We start from the raw sequence: 23610 nt of genomic DNA on the forward strand, positions 1-23610 counted from the left end.
ACACCTTTCAATACACGCTGTCCTGTTACCGTTTCTTTGGAGAGGAGAAAAAAGGAAAAGAGGAAACTGCAGATACCCTCGTCGCCGAAAGCACAATGTTAAGAAGGAGAAGTACTTTATACGCTAAAAGATATTCTTCATGGGCATGCACGTGACAGACATTTATGAATGTCCTCCGAATGCATTTCTCTCACGGTTTCGAGGGAGAAATCGTCAAACACAGCATAAAACAAATGAAAGGTATCTTTCATCCGAATAATTTGGCCAATCTTACGGCACCCGACTCTTGGACAGAATTCCATCCTTCCTCAATTTGACGCAAAGCGTCAGTATCCCCTTTTGCTCTGTCCTTCAACTGACTTAACAATTCCGGTTCAGAATGACGGCGACAATCCGCACCCGCCGTTTTCCAATCGCCACAAAGGACATAGTATTCCATTCTCCATTCTATTTGAGGAATTTTAGGTATGTACTGTTTGGCTTGCTGTCGCTGACAATTGGCAAAAAGTGCTCTCACAAATGCAAAACCACTAACAGGGGACCTACCTTTGCCTCTAATATCACTTATCTCATCGACAAGATTCCACTGCTTTGTTTCCACAGCTGCTTTTACCATACACCAGGTATTCATTTTGTCGGAAACTCCAAACTTGTTCTTAATACGATCGGCAACATCCTTGCAACCATGCTCGTGGCAAAGAGTAATTGTTTTTGTGACACTGGCATCCAAGAAACGACGATCCTTTAGTTTCTTTACCAGATTTTTTTGTTCCTCCATGAGATCCATGTGCAGCCGAAGCCATTTTTCGCTGTCAGAGGGTGGTCGGAATGAACCTGAAAGCAGCGAGTGGGAGTAAGTGTTCCCACTCAAACCGCCTTTCGAAGGTATATTTACAGTACCCATTGTGCATGACAACAGCGTAGAGCGCACAATATTAAGCTTGATTACTAGCAAGTCCTCACAACTTTGACCCCCCTCCCCACGTTTACCGGTAGAAACCCTTACCTCCTCGAGGTACCGTAAAAGATCCAAGTAAGCGCAGTCATCTGGGTATGTCTTAAAGATTTCCATCACTTTACTATTCGTCACTCTCGCTGACTTGGCAAATACGAACAGCATTCTCCTTGATGTGACGAACTTCTTCAAGAGGGTCAACGCATCACTGCTTTCAGAGGAAATCAAATATTTTATGACCGTAAAAATTAATCCTGTATCACCCGACCTTATAGCTTGTCGAAGCCCCTCTTCCAGTTGATTGATTTGCAGCAAGTGAGATATTCTCTCCGATACTGATGTTTCAGCCTCGAGTACAGCAAGAGCCGCACTTACTTTCTGACTGCGATAAAGTTTAAGCGCAATTTCGCAATATGCAGACTGCTTACAGCACTTTAATTTGTCCACAACTCTGGAGACCAGGCGTCCCTCATCTGCCTGCGAGACGGAAGAGTTCGTTAACATCAGCATCGCCCACTCCATCATGACATCCTTGGCGCTGAAACCCAGTAACTCACACACATGATATGCAAGTTGGTGATAATTCAGCAGTGCGAGTCGCCTTACTAATTTCTCTTTTAATTCTGACAACTGCGCTTGGGATAACAACGTCCCTGCTTTACTCTTGCACAACATATTAACCGCTCGGAGGTGCCGAATAACGTCAACGAAAACATCAGATTCGTACATTGCACAAAACGACTTACCGAAGGCTGCTACACGCATCAATCGTTTCTGCTGCGATACACTCAACTCGAATTTGGCAGCGGCGATGCAATCGTCCACTGCCTCGGAGAGCCCATGTTTGTCCCTTTGCAAATCACGGATTATTTTCACAGAGTTGGCGTTTCCACACATAAACTCATCATATGCCGATAACAACATGGCGGATTTAGCTCGCGATCCCACAGAAAAAATACGTCGTACGGGCTCGGGTACAACCTGGAGAAATTGATACGAGCGAGCTGAAAGAATCCGCACACCATCGCATTCAGGAACCAGGTGGGCATCGACCGGAATATCGTTGAGGTAATCTGATTTATCCGGATCATCGACACTGAGTAAACTGAGAGTCGTTGGAAAATTAAGCGCAGCATCGAACTGCTTATTCCGATGCAAGTACGATATGCACCTATCCCCACACCACATAAACTGAGATGGTATTACATCTGTGTTTATGTTCAAAAGACGTGTGATATCATCAAAAGAACGTGAAGCAACATATACTGTACCATCACGAACCATAAAAGCCACACTTCGGCCGTTGGGAGAAAGCGCCATATGAACAAAATTCCCACCTTCGATGTAAACACCCAGATCGTGGCACATATACTTTTCGTGAAATACGATATGATAAACGGTCGAAGCGTTTTCCGTTGTAACAAAAGGTACAAAAATCTCGGTATGCCCACTATCGCTAAATCGCGGCGGTACTGCTAACATTGAACAAGGTTTATTATCATGAAGCAGACGAGGTATTGAAATCGAGACCGCTTCGTACCCCTCAGTACTGCCGCTCTCAACCAGTACCAGTCGGAGTTCCTGAAGTCCTACAAGCAAGGCAACACCGGCTTCGGTGCTAGTACATAAAGATGGTACTGGAACCCTCAGAGACGACCCAATAGGTTCTCCTCTAAAATTAAAAAAACGCAGCGCCCCAGAATTAGAAACGACTATAAGATTATCTTTGGGATAATCCCAACATGCAAACATTAAGTTTGTCATATCATCCATATATATTTGCGGAGATAAAGGATGTGGTGTCCCGTTGGCGTTGTAAAGTTTGATAACGCTTCCCCTACTCCCCGAAGAAGATACATTACGATGATACAAGGCCAGTAGTCCACCCGAACGACAATAAGCAATATCATACCTGAAAAAGTCAACGTCCAGTCCCCACAGTAAATCATCAAAGTCAACAAGTCGAACTACATTTTCTCGACCAAGAGCTATCCATGCGCCAACCCTTGCAGTTCTCACAAACCTTCTTGGACGTGACATAGGTTGGCTAATAAGTTAACAATATTAAAAATTGGGGGAAAATATTTCTTTAAAAAATTAATTGAACATGCACACCAAATTCAGCTTTTCTTTCAATAACAAACGTGTGTGGAAACAGTACTAATGTACAACTCCATTTCATTACATACATTTATAGATACGCATACGTAGTCATAATGTGTAAAATACATCGCAAACATATAGACACGCACTCAATGGTAAATAAAGAAAAAGCGGTAAGTACGTTACTCCCATTCTAGAGGAACAACACAAAAAAGGGTTAAAGAAAACTGCACATCTTCATGTACACACCTAGCGCGAGGAACTAATCTATATGATTCCTGAGGCTTCATCGTTACGTCCAAATTGAAAACAACAAGAATATCTGACCTAAACTCCGTTAACCATAAGAGGTCATCACCGCCAGGACACAAATAACAAGCACTACGTATTTCCAAGCCAACACCAACGGTTCGTTTGTGGTTTGGTATTTGTGATATTGCCACAACGAAATTTCTAACTGTTATATCAGTTTTATTTTTAATCACGAACGACGGGCCCAATTCTGACCCTTTCCTCCACCAGTCCTTAATTGTTTTAAGTTCCGGAGGGGAAAGTGGAACGAAGTCAAAGCAATCCAAGCACGTTGCGCCCAAGGTACATGGGAAAGGAGCAGAGGAAGACACAGTTACCTGTAACGATTCATTTCCTTTGAGTAACACCACTAAACCAACCTCACCACCCTTGGCCTTTTTAGTAGAAAGCAATTCATTTCTGGGACAAACATCACATCTTCGCATTCCCCCCAACCCGTCAGCCGAATATTTGAAAATATGCAACTGAGTCCATTCATCATGCATTTCATTATCTCTACTAGACGCTCGCACGACCAACACTACCTCTTTCTCCGAATTGCTGTTATTTGAGAGGAGAAACGAAGGATTACTAGCAAAAGTTGACACAGTATCCGATCCTCCCAGACAACAGCACGGATACTCAATCACATGTCTGTGAATATAGAGTGGATCACCGTGAGGCCAGAGAAGTAGGCCAATTCGTTCGAAATACGATATTGCATGCTCTAAGTGCATGCTATTGGATGGAAACTCTACTATACCATCTTTCACCAAATGTGGAGTAGCGCCGATATATTCAATTGGTTTATCATTCAAGGAAGAAAACCGTACCACACACGTATATCCTGAGTCAGCGTTAGGAGCCTCCACTGCCGTCAGAAGATAAGGTGTAAACGGAATAATACCAATTTCTTCCAAGCATCTAAAGGCTCTTTCAATCTCCGGATTCGCATGAAACGCAACTATTCTCTTTTTACGAACACAATCTTTCAAGAATCTGAATATATCAGCTACACTAACATGTTTCTTCAAATTCTTCATTTGAAGTTCAAAGCAGATACCACCGGTCAAGCACGAGAGGGCATAACCAAGACCAACTCCTGTAATATTTTTGTACCCGCCGTGAAGTTTTGCAAAAGCCTTCTCTACTAAACATCCCCAATAGTCACCACTGTTGCTTTCATGGTGAATACCCGCCGGACGATCACCGATCATCGGAATAAAGTCATCAATAACGACCTCTATTGGAGTATCACCGGAAAAAAAACGAAATGCGAAGGCTCCTATGCAAGGAAGTTTCCAAATGCAAAGGTTCCTAAGCAAATAAGAAACCTGTTGGACCACACTAAGGGCAGCACGAAGGTTAGAAGTATCATTTATTACTGAGGCTACCAATGGTTTGTCACCAACACAGCATTCGTTTTGATCCCTTTGGTCTTCTACAAGAGAGCTCACCCTCACCCACTTTATATCACTATTTTTTAAGGCAGTATCAGGCGGGAAACTATTATCTGTAAATGGGGCACCAGATGTAGCTGCGTTGTTCATAATGTCCCTGCAAGACGCATCGCATACCTCCGTTGAGCAATGACATGCTCCCATGAAGCAATCCTCATTCCACGATTCCATTCGCCACCTCCAAATTTTTGCTGTCTCTGGAACAACTGCTTTTCGCCATCGTGTTTGATTTACTTCCCACTGCATTCTATTTATCTCCGTCTGCAAATGTATTGCATATTCAACCTCACTTGATAAACCAGTGCCAGACAAGTCGACAACGTGTAACCCTGCACAGGCAACAGCCAAATCCTTTAATGCAGCACCGGACGTGTTATCTAAGTGTACGTTGCACAATACGAGACGTGTAACCGAACTGCTTCTCAGAACAGCAAAAAGACGTACTAACTGATCGGTTGGTACTTGCATCCCACTGACATCTAACACCTCAATCTCAGACCGCCTTTCAAGAAAATGAATGACACAATCGAAAAATTTGGACGAATAGACATACCTGCTGAGATTCAGTTCGTTGGGAGATTTTTCCAAACCTTCCAGCAAATCTGAGTATACTTTACAACCCAACCACTCAGAGATATACCGGTACTCCTCAGCCACACTAATTATTTCCATTTAATTACTTCCTTTGCGTTTTGAAAGCGAATATTGAGGACATAAAGAGGGAGAGAAAGTACCGTAAGCACAACACGCCACTCCCGGCCCAGGGATAACAGAAACTATATTCATCAATTGAAAAGTAGATATCAAAGGTTTCAATGTCCCCCAGAGTCAGAGTAGAAGCAAGCCGTTGCGGGTGTCAACGGCGCTGGTAACGCAAACAAGTAAAAGCGAAAAAATCACGTCCCTATCGCAGTCACCCTCCCCCCCCCCCCCCGCAAAAAAAAAAAAAACGTCAAGATCGGCCGCGCGTTGAGACAAGGCAAATAAACTAAACATGGGAAAAGAAAAATTTGTAGAAGCAAATGAAAACGCACCGCACACGAGCGGTGCAGAAGTACAGAGGTAGCTGGTAAAGAAAAGAAGTGACGCCGGAACGCGCGCCGCCATAGGCTAAGTAACAGCCCCCTCCACACAACCCATCTCGTGGACCGCAACGGCGCCCCGGCTGCAACGACCACGACCAGGCGCACCACGATCGGACACCCCGCCGAGGAAAGAAAACAAGGGGCCCCTACACAGCCTCGCCGCAGTAATCCGGAAATGCGCAGCAACCAACCGTCGCAGAGAAGGTTCCATTGCCCAACTCCGCCGCTAGAAGGGGGAAGGGAAAGAAACACGTAACGCCGCGCCAGTTCAGCTCTTTAGAGGGCCCAAACGGTATGGTCAAAGGAAAACCTGCTACGGGGAAGAGATTGACAGACGGTTGGTAACTGTCTCGACCTGTTCATTTCGGCTGCGTGTTACCCAAAGGGAGGCGGTACATATTCGGGTAACTGCCAGTCGTTATGTGGTTTCCGAGGTTTGTAGAAGGAGGAGGCCGAAACGGTATCAGCTACGTTACCGATTTGTGGTCGGTGAGCCGCCAATCCTGCGTTTGCTTGTCTTCGTAGGTCGCCAACATTTTCAACATCGACTTTGACACACCTTGCTCAGCTACGAGTCTGTTGGTGACTGGACTACGCGACCTCGGCGGTTGAAAGCGAAGGTGAACACTGGGGCGGGTAAATAAAAGAAGGTCAACTCCCGGACGTGGGCAGGCGGGTCGTTAACTTCGGCCGGTTTGTTAGCAGTTGTGGCGCTACTGTTTAAACAAGTGGAGGGGTGTGAGACGACACCGCGCACCCAACCATGGGAGGAGTACATCGGTGGAAAGCAGACCCAAAGCGCTTACCGACATTGTGAGAAAGCGATGTCAAGAGAGGGGAACGAGTGACAGTGCCCACAAACTTTTCATCTCTTTCATTGGCTTCAAAAAAAAAAAAACAAAAAAGGGTCCTCTCAGAGTAAAGGGAAAGACTACGCAATCAGTATGGACCAATATGATAAGATCAACTGTAAGGAAGAAACCCCGACGGAGGCAACCTGATGCCACAACAAACTTCGGCGTGGAAGACGGGAATCATTACGGCTCCGAAAGGGTGGAAGGGAAGTGAAGAGGGAAACAGTTTGAGAGTGATTAAGAAGCTACATCATGCCGTTGTGAACCCGTGGGTTACACCCCACTCCCGGTGGTGACTTCTTCAGAACGAAAGGAAATAATTGTTTAGTTGTGAACAGGGGAAATTGAGTTAGTCGGTTGTCAAACGTGCGCAGCAGTGGAAAATGGGTTGTACGGCAAAAAATGAAGACAGTGTTCCAGAGATAACACGGGCAATTCCCCCAAATCACACCTAACAACACTGTCAATGATTCCTGCTTATTCACCAGGAAACGACGTCAACACCACGAGCAATTCGACACATGGGTCTGATAATGTCCTCAAGGCACTACACTGTATAATAATGGAACGGCTCAGCAACTAACCTCATGATAAAGATCAAAAAGTGGGAAAGAAGGGCAGCATTTGAACGGCTAAAAATAACAAATAAGGTAAAAGACACAAGGGGAACCACAGTTGCGACATCTGTGTTGTGGCTTTTTGAAAGAGACAAATTGCACTTTGGAAAGCGACTCCCGTGTGGTTTGATTCAGCCTCTTCACGCCCCTTTGCGTACGTATATGAGGAGCTTGGATGCGTTGTGAGAAAGCGGTGCAACTTTGAAGAGTGTGATACGGACGACAACTTATCAGCTACTCGAAAAGCTCGTAATGTCCATAACAAAAATAAATCCAGCGTATATTGAGACAGGAACGGTAAACACCCCAATGGAAACGGGAAGGGAAATGGATGCACAAAGGTTAGTGTCTTGTGTTAGCTTCCGGATTCGCAACGGGGACAACGTCGGCGAGGTAGTAGCGCACAGAATTGCAAAACGTTTAGTGAAGCAGTACGCGTCGTATGAAGGTGGCACCTGTTATCCAGGATATGATGTACCACGCTTGGTGGATGTGGATTTGTTCGTTACGGTTCACGATTGGACAAGAGGAAGAGGCTTTGGTGGTTGGATCCGAAGGTATTATAATTTATGAGGGCGGACTCGAATAAATAGCTGGCTCGGGTTTCTTAAAGGTAGTTAAGTCATACACACTAAACACGTGGAAAGGATCCGGAGCCGCATCTGGTCGTAACAGCATCATCGTCAAAGCGCATGTTATCGAACTTCACCATCTGTACGGCGGGTTGCGTGGCGGTGAAGTAAACACGTAACTGCCATGACAGACAAAGCTGGTAACGCCAGAGGTTCCAGCATACCCTTCCCTCATTGTCTGTCTGGGGATGCTGTGAAGAGTGCAACCACTTGCTCCTTAATTTGTGCTGCTGCATTCATTGGTTATACAATGCCATCGTTGTTAGGTGAGGTTGAAATGTTAACAATGTGATGCGTAGCAATGTGAACAGAAAGTGCCCTTACATCGCCGACGAAACTGAAAAGGTTTGGAGTGCACGTCTGATTTCTTTACACCCCAGTACACCGTCAGGTACGTGGTTCACGTTGGAATGGGAAGGGGCGGCGAAATGGCGAGGCATTTTTGTAATCTTAACGGACCTTGTACGTTTACTGTCTTCGTATTCGCGAGAATACACAACGTTACTTTACAAGTTATTGCGCGGCAGAAAGAATGATGTTGAAGCAAAGTGGCGCGGATCGTGCACCCACGAAACGGTGGGGACACGGAACTTTCCAGTTCTACGACGCAGCTTCATGTAAGCGATGAGGGAGTAGCTTCATCCCCCTCTAGTAAGTGTGGACCTTCAGGCGATATATTCTTACCTTCACCGACGTTCGGGATGAGGACGGCGGTGTGGACATTCTGACACGGGTGACCCGGTGGTATTGACGGCTCACAATCAAAAGTTAGGGTTTAGTTGTGCTATGAACAGGATGCACAAAAAATGTGCGGGAAAGGTGGCGTTTGCCGACTTTCATTTGTACTATAAGTGAGTCTGCTCTGCGAGAGGTGAGTCTATGGGAGCAATGTCCTGTTGTTTCGCGGAGGGCGCCATATTTTTTGCGCTTGTCATTGTGGACCGATGGTGTCACAGTCACTGCACATATACCCTCTGACTTAACAGCACGGAGAGTCACTTACGTACCGGATTATATGCCACATGTTTGCCGTGCGGTAGTCGCCTTTACGTCACCTTTTATTTTCATGCTTTGCTTTCCGTTGGCACACCGCTGCTTGCCCCATGGCATATTCTGTGGATTTGTTGGGAGATGAGACAGGCTTGTGCCCAGACAAACGTACCGTATTTGAAGTCCAACCTTCTATTCAGACAGATAATACTCGCCATCAGCTTACCGAAGTGATGTTAACTGATGAGTTTCGGTGTAGGGCTGTGTTTTTTATTCAGAGAGTTGAAGTGCAATTTGTGTGTCAGGGGCGCCGTTTTCATACCCTGTACATATCGCAAAGGTGGGTGGATGGAAATGATTATTTTTTTTCTTTGATGCAAAGGAGCACACTTTGTTCTAGTCGTATCACGCGTAGGTGTGCAGAGGTTACGTTTGAAGCATATTACCCAGTTCGTAAAGCACGCTGAAGACATTGAAACACACATCACCAGCTATGTTGATTGACACCACCAGTAGACAAAGCTGACCACTGCGCGTGAACACTTTTTCGCACATGCCAAATTCTTTAACTATAATACCTATGAGGACGCGGTGTGTTTAGCTTAGTGGTAGTTTATGGAAGAGGGGGGCCATGCTTGTAGGAAATGCTACTTGGTAGTTCGTGTGAAGGCTGTAAAGCTCGTGCAGTTGAGCTGATTGCCAACGGTGTACTGATGCTACGTCAGCGGTGAGTAAATACTGTTTTATTCGATACTTCTATGTTTCAAGGGAGTTTCTGCTGGATGGTAGTTTTTCACATTTTTTACTTTCCTTTCCTACACACGAAGTTTACTGTTGTTGGGAAGCAACTATCACGTGCATCGCCGTGGTTATATAAATGTTGTGTGCATTGGAAGTGGTTGCCCAAACTCCCTCACTACATGAAGGAGGAGGCATGCGTCCTTAGTAAACCCCGAAACACTTGCCTGTCGACGTGCTTCGCGTGACGTGAAGAGGGAGTTTATGTCGGTCGTCTGCCCTCTCCCTCGGGGCCCGACCTGAAATGATGCTGGGGATGTTTAGTATTTCTTTGCTTCTGTACAGTTTTCTATACGTGTACACCCTTCGTCGCGACGGGCCCCACATGTTTGAGCACAGCTATTGCAGTCCAGAAAGCCCTGTCGCGTTGCATGACTCTCACTACCCCCTGGCATAAAATACTACCAACAGTGTGTTTTCCTCTCTGTCTTTTAGGGCATAGCAGTTTCGAGCCATACAAATCCTTTTAGCTGCCACCGCGCGTTGACGGGGCTACCGCTGCAAGACACTGCAACGACACACATATACAAATATATATATCACAACCTCCTGATCTAGGAAACGGTTCCCTGGTGACTGCAACTGGATAAATCCTTCCGCCATGAAAGCACCAGCCTTGCTGTTGTTTTTACTGTCAGCATGTGCCGCATCGCCGCCGACGAGGGAAGCCGGGGGTGTACAAGTAACCGTGACAATTGTGTCTCTGATGTACAGTAAAAACTGGCCTGCTGAGTACATCAACGCTGTCAATGCTGGTTTTAACGCATCCCTGGCCGCGCGGAACTGGGTGGTAGCGCCTGGGGTTAATGTTTCGGTAGTTCCACCCCCGTCGTACGACACCCCAGCATATCAGCACCTGGAGAAGTACTTAGAAAATGTAAAGGACGATAACAGCAGTATGGTGGTTGTGTTGGGTCCCATGGGCGAAGAGAGCAGCTTTGCCTCGTATGATACCCTGAAGAAACACGGTCTTGTCGGATTCGCTCCTATGACTGGGGCTGCGGGTTTTGAGACTTACCTTCCACACCTCTATTTTCTTCGCCCTGGTTTTACGGGTGAACTCATAGCCCTTATCCGTTATGCCGTGACTTACCTGCGCGTTCTCCGGTTGGGGTTTACCTACCTTGAAGGTATGATGGGGGGTACTACCACATACGAGAATGCTGTGGACTTTTTGTCACGCATGGGATACACGTTTTGTTGTATTTTCACAGTGCACGGGACAGCCGAAAGGCGGACGGTAACAGGTAGGGAGTTCGATGTGGCATGGAACGAGTTTGCCGGGAAACTTCCACAGGCTGTTATTGTTGTTGCTACTGTAAATGATGAAATAAAGAATTTTGTCAAGAACCTTGTGGCTGATCCACGCACCGCGGATGCGTACCTGTTGGCTCCCTCACTAATGCAGAAGTCGATCGTGACAGTATGGAAGGAGGCATTGGAAGCTGCAAATGCCACTTTTGTCCCTCGTCGCGTAATCCAGACAGGCACCAACCCACTTGCCAACGACACAGACAGTCGTGCCATTAGTCGCTTTCAAGGTGAGATGCGGGATTATCTTACGGCATATGGGGAATGGGCCGGTGTCGACGACGCAGAGTGCTTCCTCAAGGACGACGCAGAGGGAGAACTGATGGTTGCTGGTTGGCTCGCTGGAGAGGTGCTATCGCAAGCTCTACGGAGCCATGGATGGATGAACAATCGCACAGCTTTCATGGAGTCGCTCTACGAGCAACGCCGTTACGTCGTTGACAACATCGTTATTGGTGACTTTGGAGGTAGTTGTGAGGACAATTCTACTGATAGCGGTGCCATCTGCCAGTGCAACCGCGGCGGTAGGAAGGTATACATGAAGGAGATTGCAGAGGGCTACCGACTAAGACCGCTTGTTGGCGGCTACATCGTACAGTCCCAACTGGAGTGTAATAGTGATCCTGCAATCCTGCAGCCGCCGCTCAGCGGACTCGCCATCCTCATAAATGATCGCCAGGAGCTTACGAGGGCTGTGAAACAGTTTAAAATTGGCACGTCTGCCGTATCTGCAGATGGCGAAGACGATGACGTGGACAGGCTTGTCATTCAGGTATTTGACACAAAGGCGCATACCGCTTTCGACGATCTCAAGGCGCTGCAACAGAGGAAAATTTTAACTGCTTTGTTCGGTGTCGTAACTGAGTCGTTGTTAGAACTCTCAAACGTGACATTCATTGACCCAATGGTGCCAACGCCTCATTTAAACACTTTCAACAGGAATGTGATCCGCCTGTCGCCAACATTGGAGCAGCAGCTTTATGTACATGCGACCTACCTGTCTAGCATCCGTGCTGTTAATGTCCACTGTATTGTCAGAAGCAACGAAGCGGCTCGCATCATCGACGTGCTTAGGAAGACGTTGATTACCTTTGGTCTGAATCTCAGTTCCACAAAAGTATTGGAGGCCAGGACCACGATTAGGGGGAATCTACCGACAAGGGGCAGTGTATTTCTCATTGGGCTCGTCGGCACTGACATTGCGGCAATTGAAGAACACCTCCGCACACACGAGAGGACTCTTATATTTGTCCAGTATTCTGACATCGCGTTGCTATACAATGAGTTTGTGCAAACATTTAACAACACTCATACTGCCGAACGTCTTGTGTTCGCAACAAGTTTACCGCACTGGGCAGACGCCAACACGACATCGGAGACTGTGCGACGGTTCCAGGACGTTATATCTGATGTGGCGCTACGGACACCGCTGTCACTGTTGGGTTTTGCCACTGGCAGGTTGATGCAGAGGAACTTGCAGCGTATGCCCAAGGTGACCCCTGAACTCCTGTCCGACCTCTTCTTCGAAGAAACAGTGATCACTGTCGACGACATGCGCTATGGACCATTCAGGCACTACGATTGCGTAATCAACGATGTCGTTACCGAGGATAATTGTATAACAAATTTTGGTGCGGCGGACATCAGTGTGTGGTCGATGGCGCGTGCGCTACGACCACATGAGCCAGTACTGCAGGAAGCGATGTTTCCGTCGATGAAGTATAACGTTCCTAATGGTAACGCCCTCACCCCCGCACAACTTGCTGGCGTAATCGGTGGGACCTCGGCAGCCCTGTTCCTCCTTTTGGGGCTTGGCGTGCTATTGTACTTCGTCCTTCGCGATGGTCGCGACAACGACAACGCGCCCAAGGAACCAACAGACCCGGTGACGCTCATCTTCACCGATGTCGAGAGTAGCACTGCGCTGTGGGCTGCTCACCCCGAACTGATGCCGGAGGCCGTCGCAGCTCACCACAGCATGATCCGCTCGCTGATTTCCCGTCACGGATGCTACGAGGTGAAGACGGTTGGGGATTCGTTCATGATAGCCTGCAAGAGCCCAACAACCGCAGTCAAGCTTGTGCTCGACTTACAGGTGATGTTCATGCAGTACGACTGGGGCTCTTCTGTGTTCGACGATTCGTACCGCGAGTTTGAGTTGCGTAAGGCGGATGATGTCGACGGTTACGCCCCACCAACCGCGCTCCTTGACAGCGCAACGTACGGGCAGTACTGGAACGGGCTGCGAGTGCGAGTTGGTGTGCACACCGGGTTGTGTGATATTAGACATGATGAAGTGACGAAGGGTTACGATTATTACGGGCAGGTTCCCAACCTTGCTGCGCGGACGGAAAATGTGACGAACGGCGGGCAGGTGCTGCTAACGCACGCGATGTACCTTGCACTCAGCACCGCAGAACGTGAGGAATTTGACGTGACCCCATTGGGTGAAGTACCGTTGCGTGGTGTGCCGGAGCCTGTTGTAATGTACCAGCTGAACGCCGTTCCCGGCCGCTCTTTTTCTGCACTTCGTTTGGACCGAGTTATTGACGTGCTGGAGGAAGGCGGGGACGGCACAGGCACTTCTGGTAGCGACCGCGCGTCAACAGTCATCGAGCTGAGTGAATCTGCGCAAGCGATTGCTTCTTCCCTGCTGTCTCTACTGGGGACCCTGACACCCGCACAACGCCACAGGACGCTTATGCTCTTCTGTGAACGCTGGCGCGTCGCACTTCCTCGTAGCTTGGGCGCCGTATGGGACGATGACGGCTGTCGTGAGGTTATACGGCGCGTCGCCGCAAAGGTTGGTCACGTTGTAGATTTTCATTCACTGGGAACGAGTGAGCGCTCGTCAAGCACGTTGTCAAGCGCATCGGTAATTATTATCCCCAATCGGACCACGGATTTTGATAAGTTTTAAGGGTTTTGGGGGGTTAATGGCACAACAGGAGCCCGAGTCACGTGCCAATACGCCCTCCCGAGCAAAACTCTTTGCCAGATGTAAAGTGGCTTTGTTGGTTTTCCACTCTCCGCCGGGTGTCTTGTTTTGTTTCTATTAGCTAGTGCCATTATAAAAAAATTTGTGGTGAAAACGTTTTTTACAATTTCCTCCCTCCCTATGGACAGATATTTTAATAAATAGGAACTAACACATGTGCTTACTAACAAAAGTTATGTTGTTGTGCTGGTATCTGAGCGTAGTTGTTGCGCACATATGCGCTAATGGGTTATCGACCTCTCCCGTATTCTACGTTATGGGAGGGGGGGGGGTTTGGTCTTTTGTGTTTTTCCCTGCAGTTGGTACTTAAGCATCATTATGTAACCATGCGCCAAGGAAATTCACCTCCGGCACTGCTAACAAACCTATTTAGGTTACATTAGTGGTAAATATTTTTTTTTTTCAAGTAATAGTGAACCTCTTTTTTCGAAATATTTTCTTAGCAGCATGCATGTCTTATGGGGCGAGCGCTCAACAACGTCTCCGGCGGTGAAATCTTATTTTTTTTTCGTTCCCGATAGCCTGATGGCCTTAACAAACAAGAGAGAGTCTCTGTCACCCTTTCTTACTTACGGTACCCGTCCCTGTGCTTCGTCAGTGACGTCGCGGTAGCTACACCTGCAACTTTCAATGGAGAGATTTCCTGCAGGCTGTCGTGTACTTTTTCCCTTTTGCTTTCTCTTGTTTTTTTTTTCCGTCCACAACGCACAAAAGTGGGATTGGGTTTTGTGGTGATGACACCACCCCAGTACTTTAGCGGAACATGTTGAGCGTATGAAAACTAAAGCTTATGGGAAAATATCTCATGTGATGCCAGTCGTGCCAACGTGAGTCGGAGACCAACGTCTCCACGCTACTTGGAGAGACTGAGAATCACTGGCGTACCATACCTGCAAAGCCTCGGGGTGTGCGCTAGTGTTTTATCGGTATGATCGCATGCTGCAGGATGCGACAGTTTATTTCTGCCCCCTGTGTCGGGTGCGTGCTCCCCACAGTCCTGGTTAGTGGGGCGAGCAGCTACGATGTTAAGTGAAAAAAAATTTTAATTGATGGCGGAAAAATGGCCGGATGTCGTGCAACATAACAGTAACACACAGCATCGGGCCATTTTTCCGCCATCGCGGCTAGCCGTGTGAATACATGGTTCCGCTCACATTTACTAACCCCGAGCGGAGGTGCTTGCTGCCACACGGCTTCAGCCTGCAGGAGATGGGTAGTGTATTATAATTGTTGTATCCGAAGCACTGAGAGCTGTGCAATGCAAACCTTGTTGGTTGATATTTACACTTGTTGATGGGATTTTCATGCGCGAACCTTCTCCTCATTCGGATGAAATTTTCTTTCTTTTAGTCGTGTGGACACGTCTTAACAGTCTTTCGTTGCAAGTCTACCCAGCTCTTTCTTTCCTTTTGTCGTTGTTTACCTGCGATTCAAAAAGAATGTGTACCTGAAGAAAAATTATCATGTAATCATTTCATCGAGTGTGTGGTGTGTTATCCCCAAAGCTTGTTGCTTGACGTCGCCGCTACCCAGTTGGCACATCGCCCTCCCTTCGTATCACGCCTCACTAACAGGGTCAAGTGGGTGTGTTTTGGTTATGTTTGTTTCGAACTGTGAGGACACAATTCCACTCGATTAGAGGCGTTTGTGGAGGGCAACTGTTGGTGCTGTCGTCCACTCACCAAATGTACTTCAGTGAAGCCACTTACTCAGGCGGTAATTACGCTAAATCTGTATTTGTTTCTTGTTTTGACCCATCGCGGAGAAATGCCGGTTTGGGGGGAGGGGAGAGGGGCAACACGTGAAGTGCTCCTCGAAGGAGGTCGGTGGGAAAAACAGAGTGAATGGGAAAAGGGCAGTTGGAAAAGCTCCCCCGAGTGGAACGCCGGTTATGAATGGTGGGAGCAGGTGTATGGACTCGGTTGCTAAAAGAAGCCAGGGGAAAGGCTTGCCGCAAGGAGTGGATCTCTCAAAGAAGGAAAGGATACACGCTGGTGCCGAAGAAGAGAGCTCCGTTTAGGGAACAAAAAGGAACAAAGTGGATGTGCAGCGTCCACTCTCTCCGTGGCCTTCCGTTTGTTGAAATTAGTGGGGTATCGGTGGGCATTGCCGACACGTACGGTACATTTTATCTGCTGACTTCACTTTCACTGAGACAGTTGCCACCTACAGTGCTGACGGTGGGGCCAGTTGAGACACCAACACCGACATTGGGAACACCTGTGTGAACTCTAATTTCCCCCCTGTTGTCGATCCCACAGTTGGTATCAGGGAAAATAATATATTCGTTCTCGTGGGAAGGTGTAGCTCTTCCAGTAAGCATTGGACATGGAAACATTACGGTGAAAACTGGGATATACTCATGTACAATGGTACTGAAAAAGAAAGCAGGATCTGGTATGCCAGTCGTAACCGTAAAGTGGAACAAACCCCAAAAATTGAAATATCTTTTACCAGCGCTGCTTCCCCTTGGAGATAAATCTCCATTACGGTTCCTCGGTGGTGCAGGAAGCGCGGCCAGCACATCAAGTGATCCGCTTGCCTTCCCCACGTACGCGAAGAACACACGGAGGCATACAGCTGCAAAGATGTTGTATTAGGTTGGCGATGGCAAAATGTGGCCCCTTGCCGTAGGTGAGACGCCCGTTGGTGTGATGGGGACTTTTGTTTCTCGGTGAAATAGATTTCTTAATGGTAGGACCTGCCCGGAATACCGCACGATGCTCGAGTCGAAAGGCGTTGGTGCAACGTGGAATGAGCTGCTTGGAACTGTGCCCAGCGCGGTTGGTAACTCACCAAACCATAGACGACCCGGAAACACCGAGAGGACCATCATATTAAACGTTGAAGACGTTCTCGTGATCTTCTTTACTCGGCCGAAAACACGAGGGGGACTCCGGCGGCGTGATCGCCCCCGCCCATGGCCAGCGAATGGCAGTCGGACATATACCTCGCGACATTGAATAAATTCCTTATATTTCTTTCTTCTATGTGAACGGCAGATCGCCCACCTGCTCGAATGAACAAAACTGCCACAGAAGTTCTCACCATTTACCTTGCACGCCCTGTGGGCAAATTCGAGGTTGTCAAGTCTACGGTGAGGTTATGGAACTAACAAAGTAAACTGCTGTGCGGTACGTGGCCTTCCGTGACGGAATCCCTGCGCCGCCTGCACCGTCAGTTTGCTCGGAGGCCCCCCTGGTGTAAGAGTGTGGATTGATGATCTTGACACTGTTGTATAGTTGCCAGCCGTTATTGTGGGGAAAGGAAAAGCAGTTTCAAACGAGCGAACCGTCACATGGCGAGCGCGGCAGTGATGTTGCACGTGCACGCCCTCATCCTTAGCCAAAGGTGTTTTTTTACGCGCTGCTTCCGTTTCGGGAAACCTCACGAGGGCTGCAGCTCGAGATTTTTATTTGGCATACTTCGATGATTTCCCACAACCTTTGCACACCAATTTGGTAAATACGGGAGGTACGGGGGCCGAGCACACACACACACACACACACACACACACACACACACACACACATCAACCATAGCTTTTAAAGGAGTAGGTGTAAACGATACATCAACAGAATTTTTGTTTTGCTTGGGAAGTGCCACTTTAGGGGATGGGGAACAATTTATGGTCGATGATGAGGCTTCCCGGGCATTTTGGAAAAGAAGGATGGAATTGCTCAGGGTCTGGTGGTTAAAGTTTTGCAACGGGAGTGTGCCGAGCCCCTTCCCACAACTTTTTCCTCACTCGAGTGAGTGGCCCGACTTTTACGTGTCGTCTCCCGGTTGTTTCGGTGGCGATGCTTCTGAATGTTTTCAGTCTAATGAACAGGAAGAAGGAGCCGTGCCCCTCAGTAGGAAAGGTGGCGTACGGTGGATCATTTCGCACAGCATTGGAGGGCTTCGGATGTGTGTGTGTGTGTGTGTGTGAAATCCTTCCCATACTGCAGGGATAAAAAAGGGTTTCCCGGATTCTATCCTCTTGTCTGTGTTTCCCGATGTCGCGGCAGACCCCTTTTAGGCTGCTACCGTGGATTTTACATGCAGTAGGGCTTTGCTGAGAGAAGGTGCGCGGGTAGGTCAAAAGAAAAAGACAAAAAACGTAGGGAAAAGTGATCATTTCGCCAGCGTCTGAAAAGAAAATCCCCACTTTACCAATTTTTCTAACGGCGAGGGGCTTCACCACGAATAATTTTATAAGCGCAAGTTCGTGCGTCGCCGGTGTCAGGGGAAGTGGGCTTCATCAGGGCAAACGGCAGTGACACCAACATTCGCTCGCTCCTGTACAAAAAGAAAATGAATAAGGTGCAAAAGGTAATAAATCAAAAGAAAAAAAAGGAAAAGGGCGAAAAGGAAAAAAAACGAAACGTCTTAACTAAGTTGGTGTACAAGACACGAAAATTTATATCGTCCCTTCAATAAGGAGCGGACTTCATGTTGAACGCCCAGGCACACACAATCTCCCCGTCAGTTGTGGTGGGAAGCGACTAGAGAGGACGCGGTGTGCCAAACTTTCTCGTCACCACTGGACCCCGTAGTGCTGTAACTGTGTTTTCGTGTGTGCAGAGGGGAGGATCATATTCTGCCGCGTCGGTACGACACATGGCGCCGCATTTTGTTAGTGTCAGAAGGACACGCCCTTCGTGGCAGTAGCCGCGGATGGCGGACGGTTTTCTTTTTTCTCCCCCCCCCCTGCACATCTCTACCCCTCATGCGCAAACCTTTCCATCGTTAATTTGCCGTCATGGTACAACATTCCCCCAATCGTTCCGGGCGGTCGTTCTAATACACAACGTAGTCCCAATCCTAACCCTTTTCCGGTTCCAACATTTTGATGCAATATTTTTTTCCGCATGGAGTAATGACCCTTTCCTCGCAGCACCATGCATTTCCGTTACACAGTTCCCATGTTTCCACGCAGTCGCAGTGTGTGCGACCACCGCTTCTGAGTTCTCTGTTTAACAAACAATATAATGCACATGCCCACCGAGTAAAACACCCCGCAACCAGCCAAAAGGGGGAAAAAAAGACGTCCGCTACTCGATTCCCGCTTCTTCACCGCACTCACCTTTACGAGCGCAGCATGGTACGGAGCGTACACGGCACTCACCATCCTCGATGGCGTTTGCGGCGTCTCTGGAGCTGGCTCCGGTTGCAATAACCCTTTTTTTTCCCCTGTCACCCACGTTCTTCGCTATGTTAGCTGTGAAACCAGCGGACGAGGTATTCGGGATAACTTCGCGTACCGGGTGACGGCACCGACAATTCCCACTGACCTGCCGCGGGCCCGCTGCCTCTCACCATCGCGCATCGCTGCACAACAAAGAGGCCGGTGTCAGGCCCCGCTGACGGTACGCAACATGTTTCCATTTCGTCCTCATCACTCACCACAGCCCCCAGTGCGACGCGGAACACGATTGCCCACGTGGCCCACGGGTTGTCATCGTTGCGTGTTTGTTTTTTGGCCTCCATCCACGGCGGAACAAATGCAAACCGGCATTTTTCTTCTTTAGTCCCCTCGAGACATATTTGCCATGCCTCCTCCTCGTCCTTGCAGTTGTACCACAAGAATCGTTCGTTGACCTCACAATCGTCGCTGCACGGTAAGAAGTGAGGTTGCTCTCTCAACGCCACCGGCACTGAAAAAGAACTACACCCGCGCGCCAGCACCAGTTGCTGGCGATATTTCCAATATGTTTCCCACAAGTAAATGTTACGGTTGAGAAACACCGCGGTGCCCTGAGGTGATCGGTGCATGAGAACGCGGTTGTCTGGAAACAACGAGACAGGCCCCATGTTTTTTTGCGCTGTCCAATACGGCGGGTAGGAAACCTCCTTGGTAAAGAGGTATTGACGTTCGTCACAATCATAGTTTACTTTGATAAGGCGCCGTACGAAGCCTCTTGCATCCAGCAGACTCCAACGAGGCTCCAGTTTACCCGTCAAACGGTCAGCGACTTCCAGAAACACATTAAACATTTCCCTTATCTGTTGCTCGGCCTGGCCGCATCCAGTCACCACACCTGAAGAGGCCCTGTCGTCACTAGCGTTGCGATGGGGAGAAGATTTGGTCTGCGGCAGGGTGCCACGAAGGTATGGGAGTACTTCAGCGTGTAGAGTCACTCCAAAGTCAGCAGCGTCATCCTGAGCGGTTTTCGTCCCGTATTTGTGCACCTTCAGGGAGTTTGAAAAAAATCCGAGCGTCGTATTTCCAAAGTCATCATGTGTGAAGTTGGACATGCAGATATCGCCATGGGTTACCTGGCACGAGTGAATGTCAATAATAGCCTGCAAGGCGCCGTGGAGCCATCGAACCCCGTGTTGTTTGATTCTTTTTAAGATGTCCTGGGGTGAGCTAAATCGCACTTGTGTTCCGCCCCGGGGTAGATGAAAATATATTTGATTTGTGTGCTCATCACCGAATACTTCAATTGCAGAGGTCACGCGACAGGACGCGCACGTCTCCTGAAGTCGCAGCTCACGTTCCATGAGGGTTTTGAATACCTTGGTTGTTTGTACCGAAGACTCATTTTCATATTTTGGGAATGTATACCGCTTGAGCCAGCATGGTGTAACGGTGCCGCTGATGGGATCCACATACTCAGCGCACAACAGGGCAAACTCGATTTCGCTGATCTCTTTTCCATCTTTTAACACCATCCCCTGATAGGTTGCAGGTTTGTGGGGTTCCAATACATTTCGGGGCTCAACCACAACGTGCTTGTAACTCACTAAGGTACGTTCACGCTCGTATTTTACATAGCGCCGAATTTCACATTTTTGGTGCGCGCAACGGGCGCAGGAGGAAGGCAGCAATTTGAAGAACCCAATATTTTCTGGCAGGTGCACACTGTAGATATTGTATAACTCGCACGTGGCGGCGTCTACCTCCGTAAACACTTGGTGAAAAAGCAAACTTTCCTTTGTGTCCCCTTCACGTTGTTCGCTCGACTTCAATTTTTCCTTCTTAGCGGTAGATTTGGAGGTTCGCCCCCCTACGTCATGCGTTGCGTGCCGCAGTGACGCAACACTCTTCATTTTGCTGTCCCGCGCTCTGTAATATTCCTTGCACGTTTCCCGTAGTCGCTGGTGCGTATCAACAGCGTGTGCTCCCGAAAGCGCAAACCCCGCAATAAGCCCGATGATTCTCACCTCATCCGCGAATTCCAGCGTCCTCTCATCTTCTGTTTCATCAGATTCTTCCAACGAATCGCTGTCGCCGGTGCAGAGTGCTTGTATCGCGGTCTGTATGTCAAACAGCGCACTGAGTGTCTGTCCCGTCCCCGCCACCACTGTTACATCAGCAGTGGCACCGGTGTGCTGCTTGAAAAAGCTGTGGGCGAGGCTTTGCGCGGTTTTCCACAACTCAAATGCCTCGATCAACTTGCCGGTCACGTGCTTTGGAAAGCAAGTTGCGACAATTGTCCTCCTTAGATCCTCACGCTTTGCCACCGCCTCACATTTTGTGCACCACCGGAAATCACAGCAGGAACGCTCGACGGGTAAAACGGTCGTTGCGGTATCCCTCGCAGCGACTTCATCCGCGATGTGAACAAATACATGCATTCTGATGAACATGTGCACGTTGACCTTGAGCCGCGACCATCCCTCACAATCCCTGTGCAGCTGTTTCAACCACGAAAACGGAACTGCCTCGGTTGTGAGTTGGTAACAACGCTGAATAGCGGCTAGTACTACACAGATGCTGTGCTGCGTCGTCGAAGCTTTCGTTTCCGAAACTGCGTATTCCTCATCAGCGACACTTTCATCCGGCTCGTCCACGCTAAGTTCCTCCAGTTCGCTCAACTCCAGTGGGGTCCCCGCTTCTAACGCCAAGAGTCCACTGTCACACAGCTCTTGGGCTTCTTGTGAAGAGTTCTTTCCAGTACGAAACAGCGATTGCAGAAAGCTCACAACGGCATTCTTCTTTCGTTTTCGGGGGCGCCGCGCACCATCTGTGTGGATTGCTTCCTCATTTTCTTGACACAAACGCCGGCAATCCTCATGCCAGCCCTGGCAGAAGGCGTAGACCTCAAAGTCATGGTTCAGCACACCCGTCAACTCACCGCTCCCGCCTCTGTCGGGGTGGTGCACGAGCAAAAGTGCTCTGTAAACCTTTCTGCACTCATTGCGTTCGTTTACAAAACCCCACTTCCGCTGCAGCTGAACTATCGCAAAATGCTGGAAGGATATAGGCATCAACGCAATATTAGCCGAGGCACGGTACTCGCTAATATCCGTGAGACCCTCCCACCCGCATGCCACTCGGTAATCTCTGTAGTGTTGGACGATACGGCATGTCTCAAAGGAGAGCAGGCAATGCTGTGGTTCGAGTAGTTCCTCGAAGCGCCTCCGGGCCCCCTGTTCGTTACGGGGGTACCCGTACTGTCTCCTAAGCTTAATTTTAAGAATTAGACGATCAACATGCCGAGTGAGTAGCGTTACAACGCAGAAGTTTAAAGCAACAGAAAGCACTGTAGTTGCAATAACTTGCCCAACCACTGGAATGGAACCCAACCCGATCAGCGATCCAATGGCGTATCCAATCGCCAAGCCAGTGGCTGCGGTTCCAACCTCCTTGCCAATGCGCAACGCCAAATCCGTACGATCCATTGGCAATCCCAATACGTTAAGCGCCCCACGCCGGTAGTCGCTGACAGCGCGGAATGACTCGTATGCAGCGACCGCTGCCGCCGCTATCGGGTTGGCCACAGTTGCCGAAAAGACAAGGTTGGTTGTGATGCTCACACCCGTGCGAGCAGCACCATCAACAATATCTCCCCTCTTCAAAGCAAGAACCGACTCGTGGGAGTTTGTTGGGGAAACGGTGTGATCCGATGCATTCTGAGGTGTAAGCGACAGTTGAATGTTTTCCTGCGTCGGGTCCTCCTCTCGTCGTTTTGATTCATCATCATCAACAATAATAAACTCACTGGCATCTTCCTTATCCGTCATTTTTTTCCTCGACCCACCCTTATGATCCCAACCACGGATAACTTTAAAGCTTCTTCTTTCCCTTTGGAGGCCCTTCCCGAGGGCAGCGGTGAGGCAGACGACGTATGGGGGAATCGGATATTAAAAAAACGGGAAGAGGAAAATGACGACGCTCGGTTGAACAATGGGATGATACTTCACACCATAAATTTTTGCAATCTTCAAAAACCTCTCCGATATTCATCACGTATTTCTTTGCCTTCACACAAAAGCGGCGTACCGAGCACTCGAGTGTTCCACATGTATCTGAACTTTTGACTAAGTGGTAGCCCCAATTTATTGAGGAGCCAAACGATAGAACCCGTGAGGTAAAATTGAGTGAAAAAAACAATGGAAAATGAAGCTGCGCCGTGAAACCGGCAGTCCCTGCTGCTGGCGGGGGCCCGCACCACCTCCTGCGGCAACGCACGTGATATAAATAACGGAAGGAAGGAGGGGGGATGGAAAGATGTAACAACGCAAAAAAAAAAAAAGAAAAAAAAAGCATATGTAAAAATTAAAAAAACTCGTTTTGCGCAGAAT

General features: G+C 48.5%; 6 protein-coding genes across 6 annotated transcripts, besides 4 other annotated features; 2 read left to right on the forward strand and 4 right to left on the reverse strand.

The window, feature by feature from the left end:
• Positions 1 to 247: 247 nt before the first annotated feature.
• On the reverse strand, positions 248 to 2995 carry Tb10.389.0480 (vacuolar protein sorting complex subunit, putative; the record flags this gene model as incomplete). The annotated part of the gene is made up of 1 exon (XM_822695.1): positions 248 to 2995. One exon carries the CDS (start codon positions 2993 to 2995, stop codon positions 248 to 250), a length of 2748 nt encoding a protein of 915 aa, XP_827788.1.
• Positions 2996 to 3240: 245 nt separating this feature from the next.
• Tb10.389.0470 (calpain-like cysteine peptidase, putative) lies at positions 3241 to 5277 on the reverse strand (the record flags this gene model as incomplete). Its single annotated transcript, XM_822696.1, has 1 exon — positions 3241 to 5277. The coding sequence occupies one exon, from the start codon at positions 5275 to 5277 to the stop codon at positions 3241 to 3243; it is 2037 nt and encodes a 678-aa protein (XP_827789.1).
• Positions 5278 to 10386: 5109 nt separating this feature from the next.
• On the forward strand, positions 10387 to 14016 carry Tb10.389.0430 (receptor-type adenylate cyclase GRESAG 4, putative; the record flags this gene model as incomplete). The annotated part of the gene is made up of 1 exon (XM_822697.1): positions 10387 to 14016. The coding sequence occupies one exon, from the start codon at positions 10387 to 10389 to the stop codon at positions 14014 to 14016; it is 3630 nt and encodes a 1209-aa protein (XP_827790.1).
• A 2447-nt stretch (positions 14017 to 16463) lies between these two features.
• On the forward strand, positions 16464 to 16694 carry Tb10.389.0410 (hypothetical protein, unlikely; the record flags this gene model as incomplete). Its single annotated transcript, XM_822698.1, has 1 exon — positions 16464 to 16694. One exon carries the CDS (start codon positions 16464 to 16466, stop codon positions 16692 to 16694), a length of 231 nt encoding a protein of 76 aa, XP_827791.1.
• An 888-nt stretch (positions 16695 to 17582) lies between these two features.
• Positions 17583 to 17626: a microsatellite.
• Positions 17627 to 17788: 162 nt separating this feature from the next.
• Tb10.389.0400 (hypothetical protein) lies at positions 17789 to 18214 on the reverse strand (the record flags this gene model as incomplete). The annotated part of the gene is made up of 1 exon (XM_822699.1): positions 17789 to 18214. The coding sequence occupies one exon, from the start codon at positions 18212 to 18214 to the stop codon at positions 17789 to 17791; it is 426 nt and encodes a 141-aa protein (XP_827792.1).
• Positions 18003 to 18024: a microsatellite.
• A 168-nt stretch (positions 18215 to 18382) lies between the features above and the next one.
• Positions 18383 to 18461: a sequence feature (A-rich).
• An 832-nt stretch (positions 18462 to 19293) lies between these two features.
• Positions 19294 to 23049, reverse strand: Tb10.389.0390 (hypothetical protein, conserved; the record flags this gene model as incomplete). The annotated part of the gene is made up of 1 exon (XM_822700.1): positions 19294 to 23049. One exon carries the CDS (start codon positions 23047 to 23049, stop codon positions 19294 to 19296), a length of 3756 nt encoding a protein of 1251 aa, XP_827793.1.
• Positions 23050 to 23548: 499 nt separating this feature from the next.
• Positions 23549 to 23571: a microsatellite.
• Positions 23572 to 23610: the final 39 nt, after the last annotated feature.

Source organism: Trypanosoma brucei, chromosome 10 (genome assembly GCF_000002445.2).
Source record: "Trypanosoma brucei brucei TREU927 chromosome 10, whole genome shotgun sequence".
Classification (NCBI taxonomy): Eukaryota; Euglenozoa; class Kinetoplastea; order Trypanosomatida; family Trypanosomatidae; genus Trypanosoma; species Trypanosoma brucei.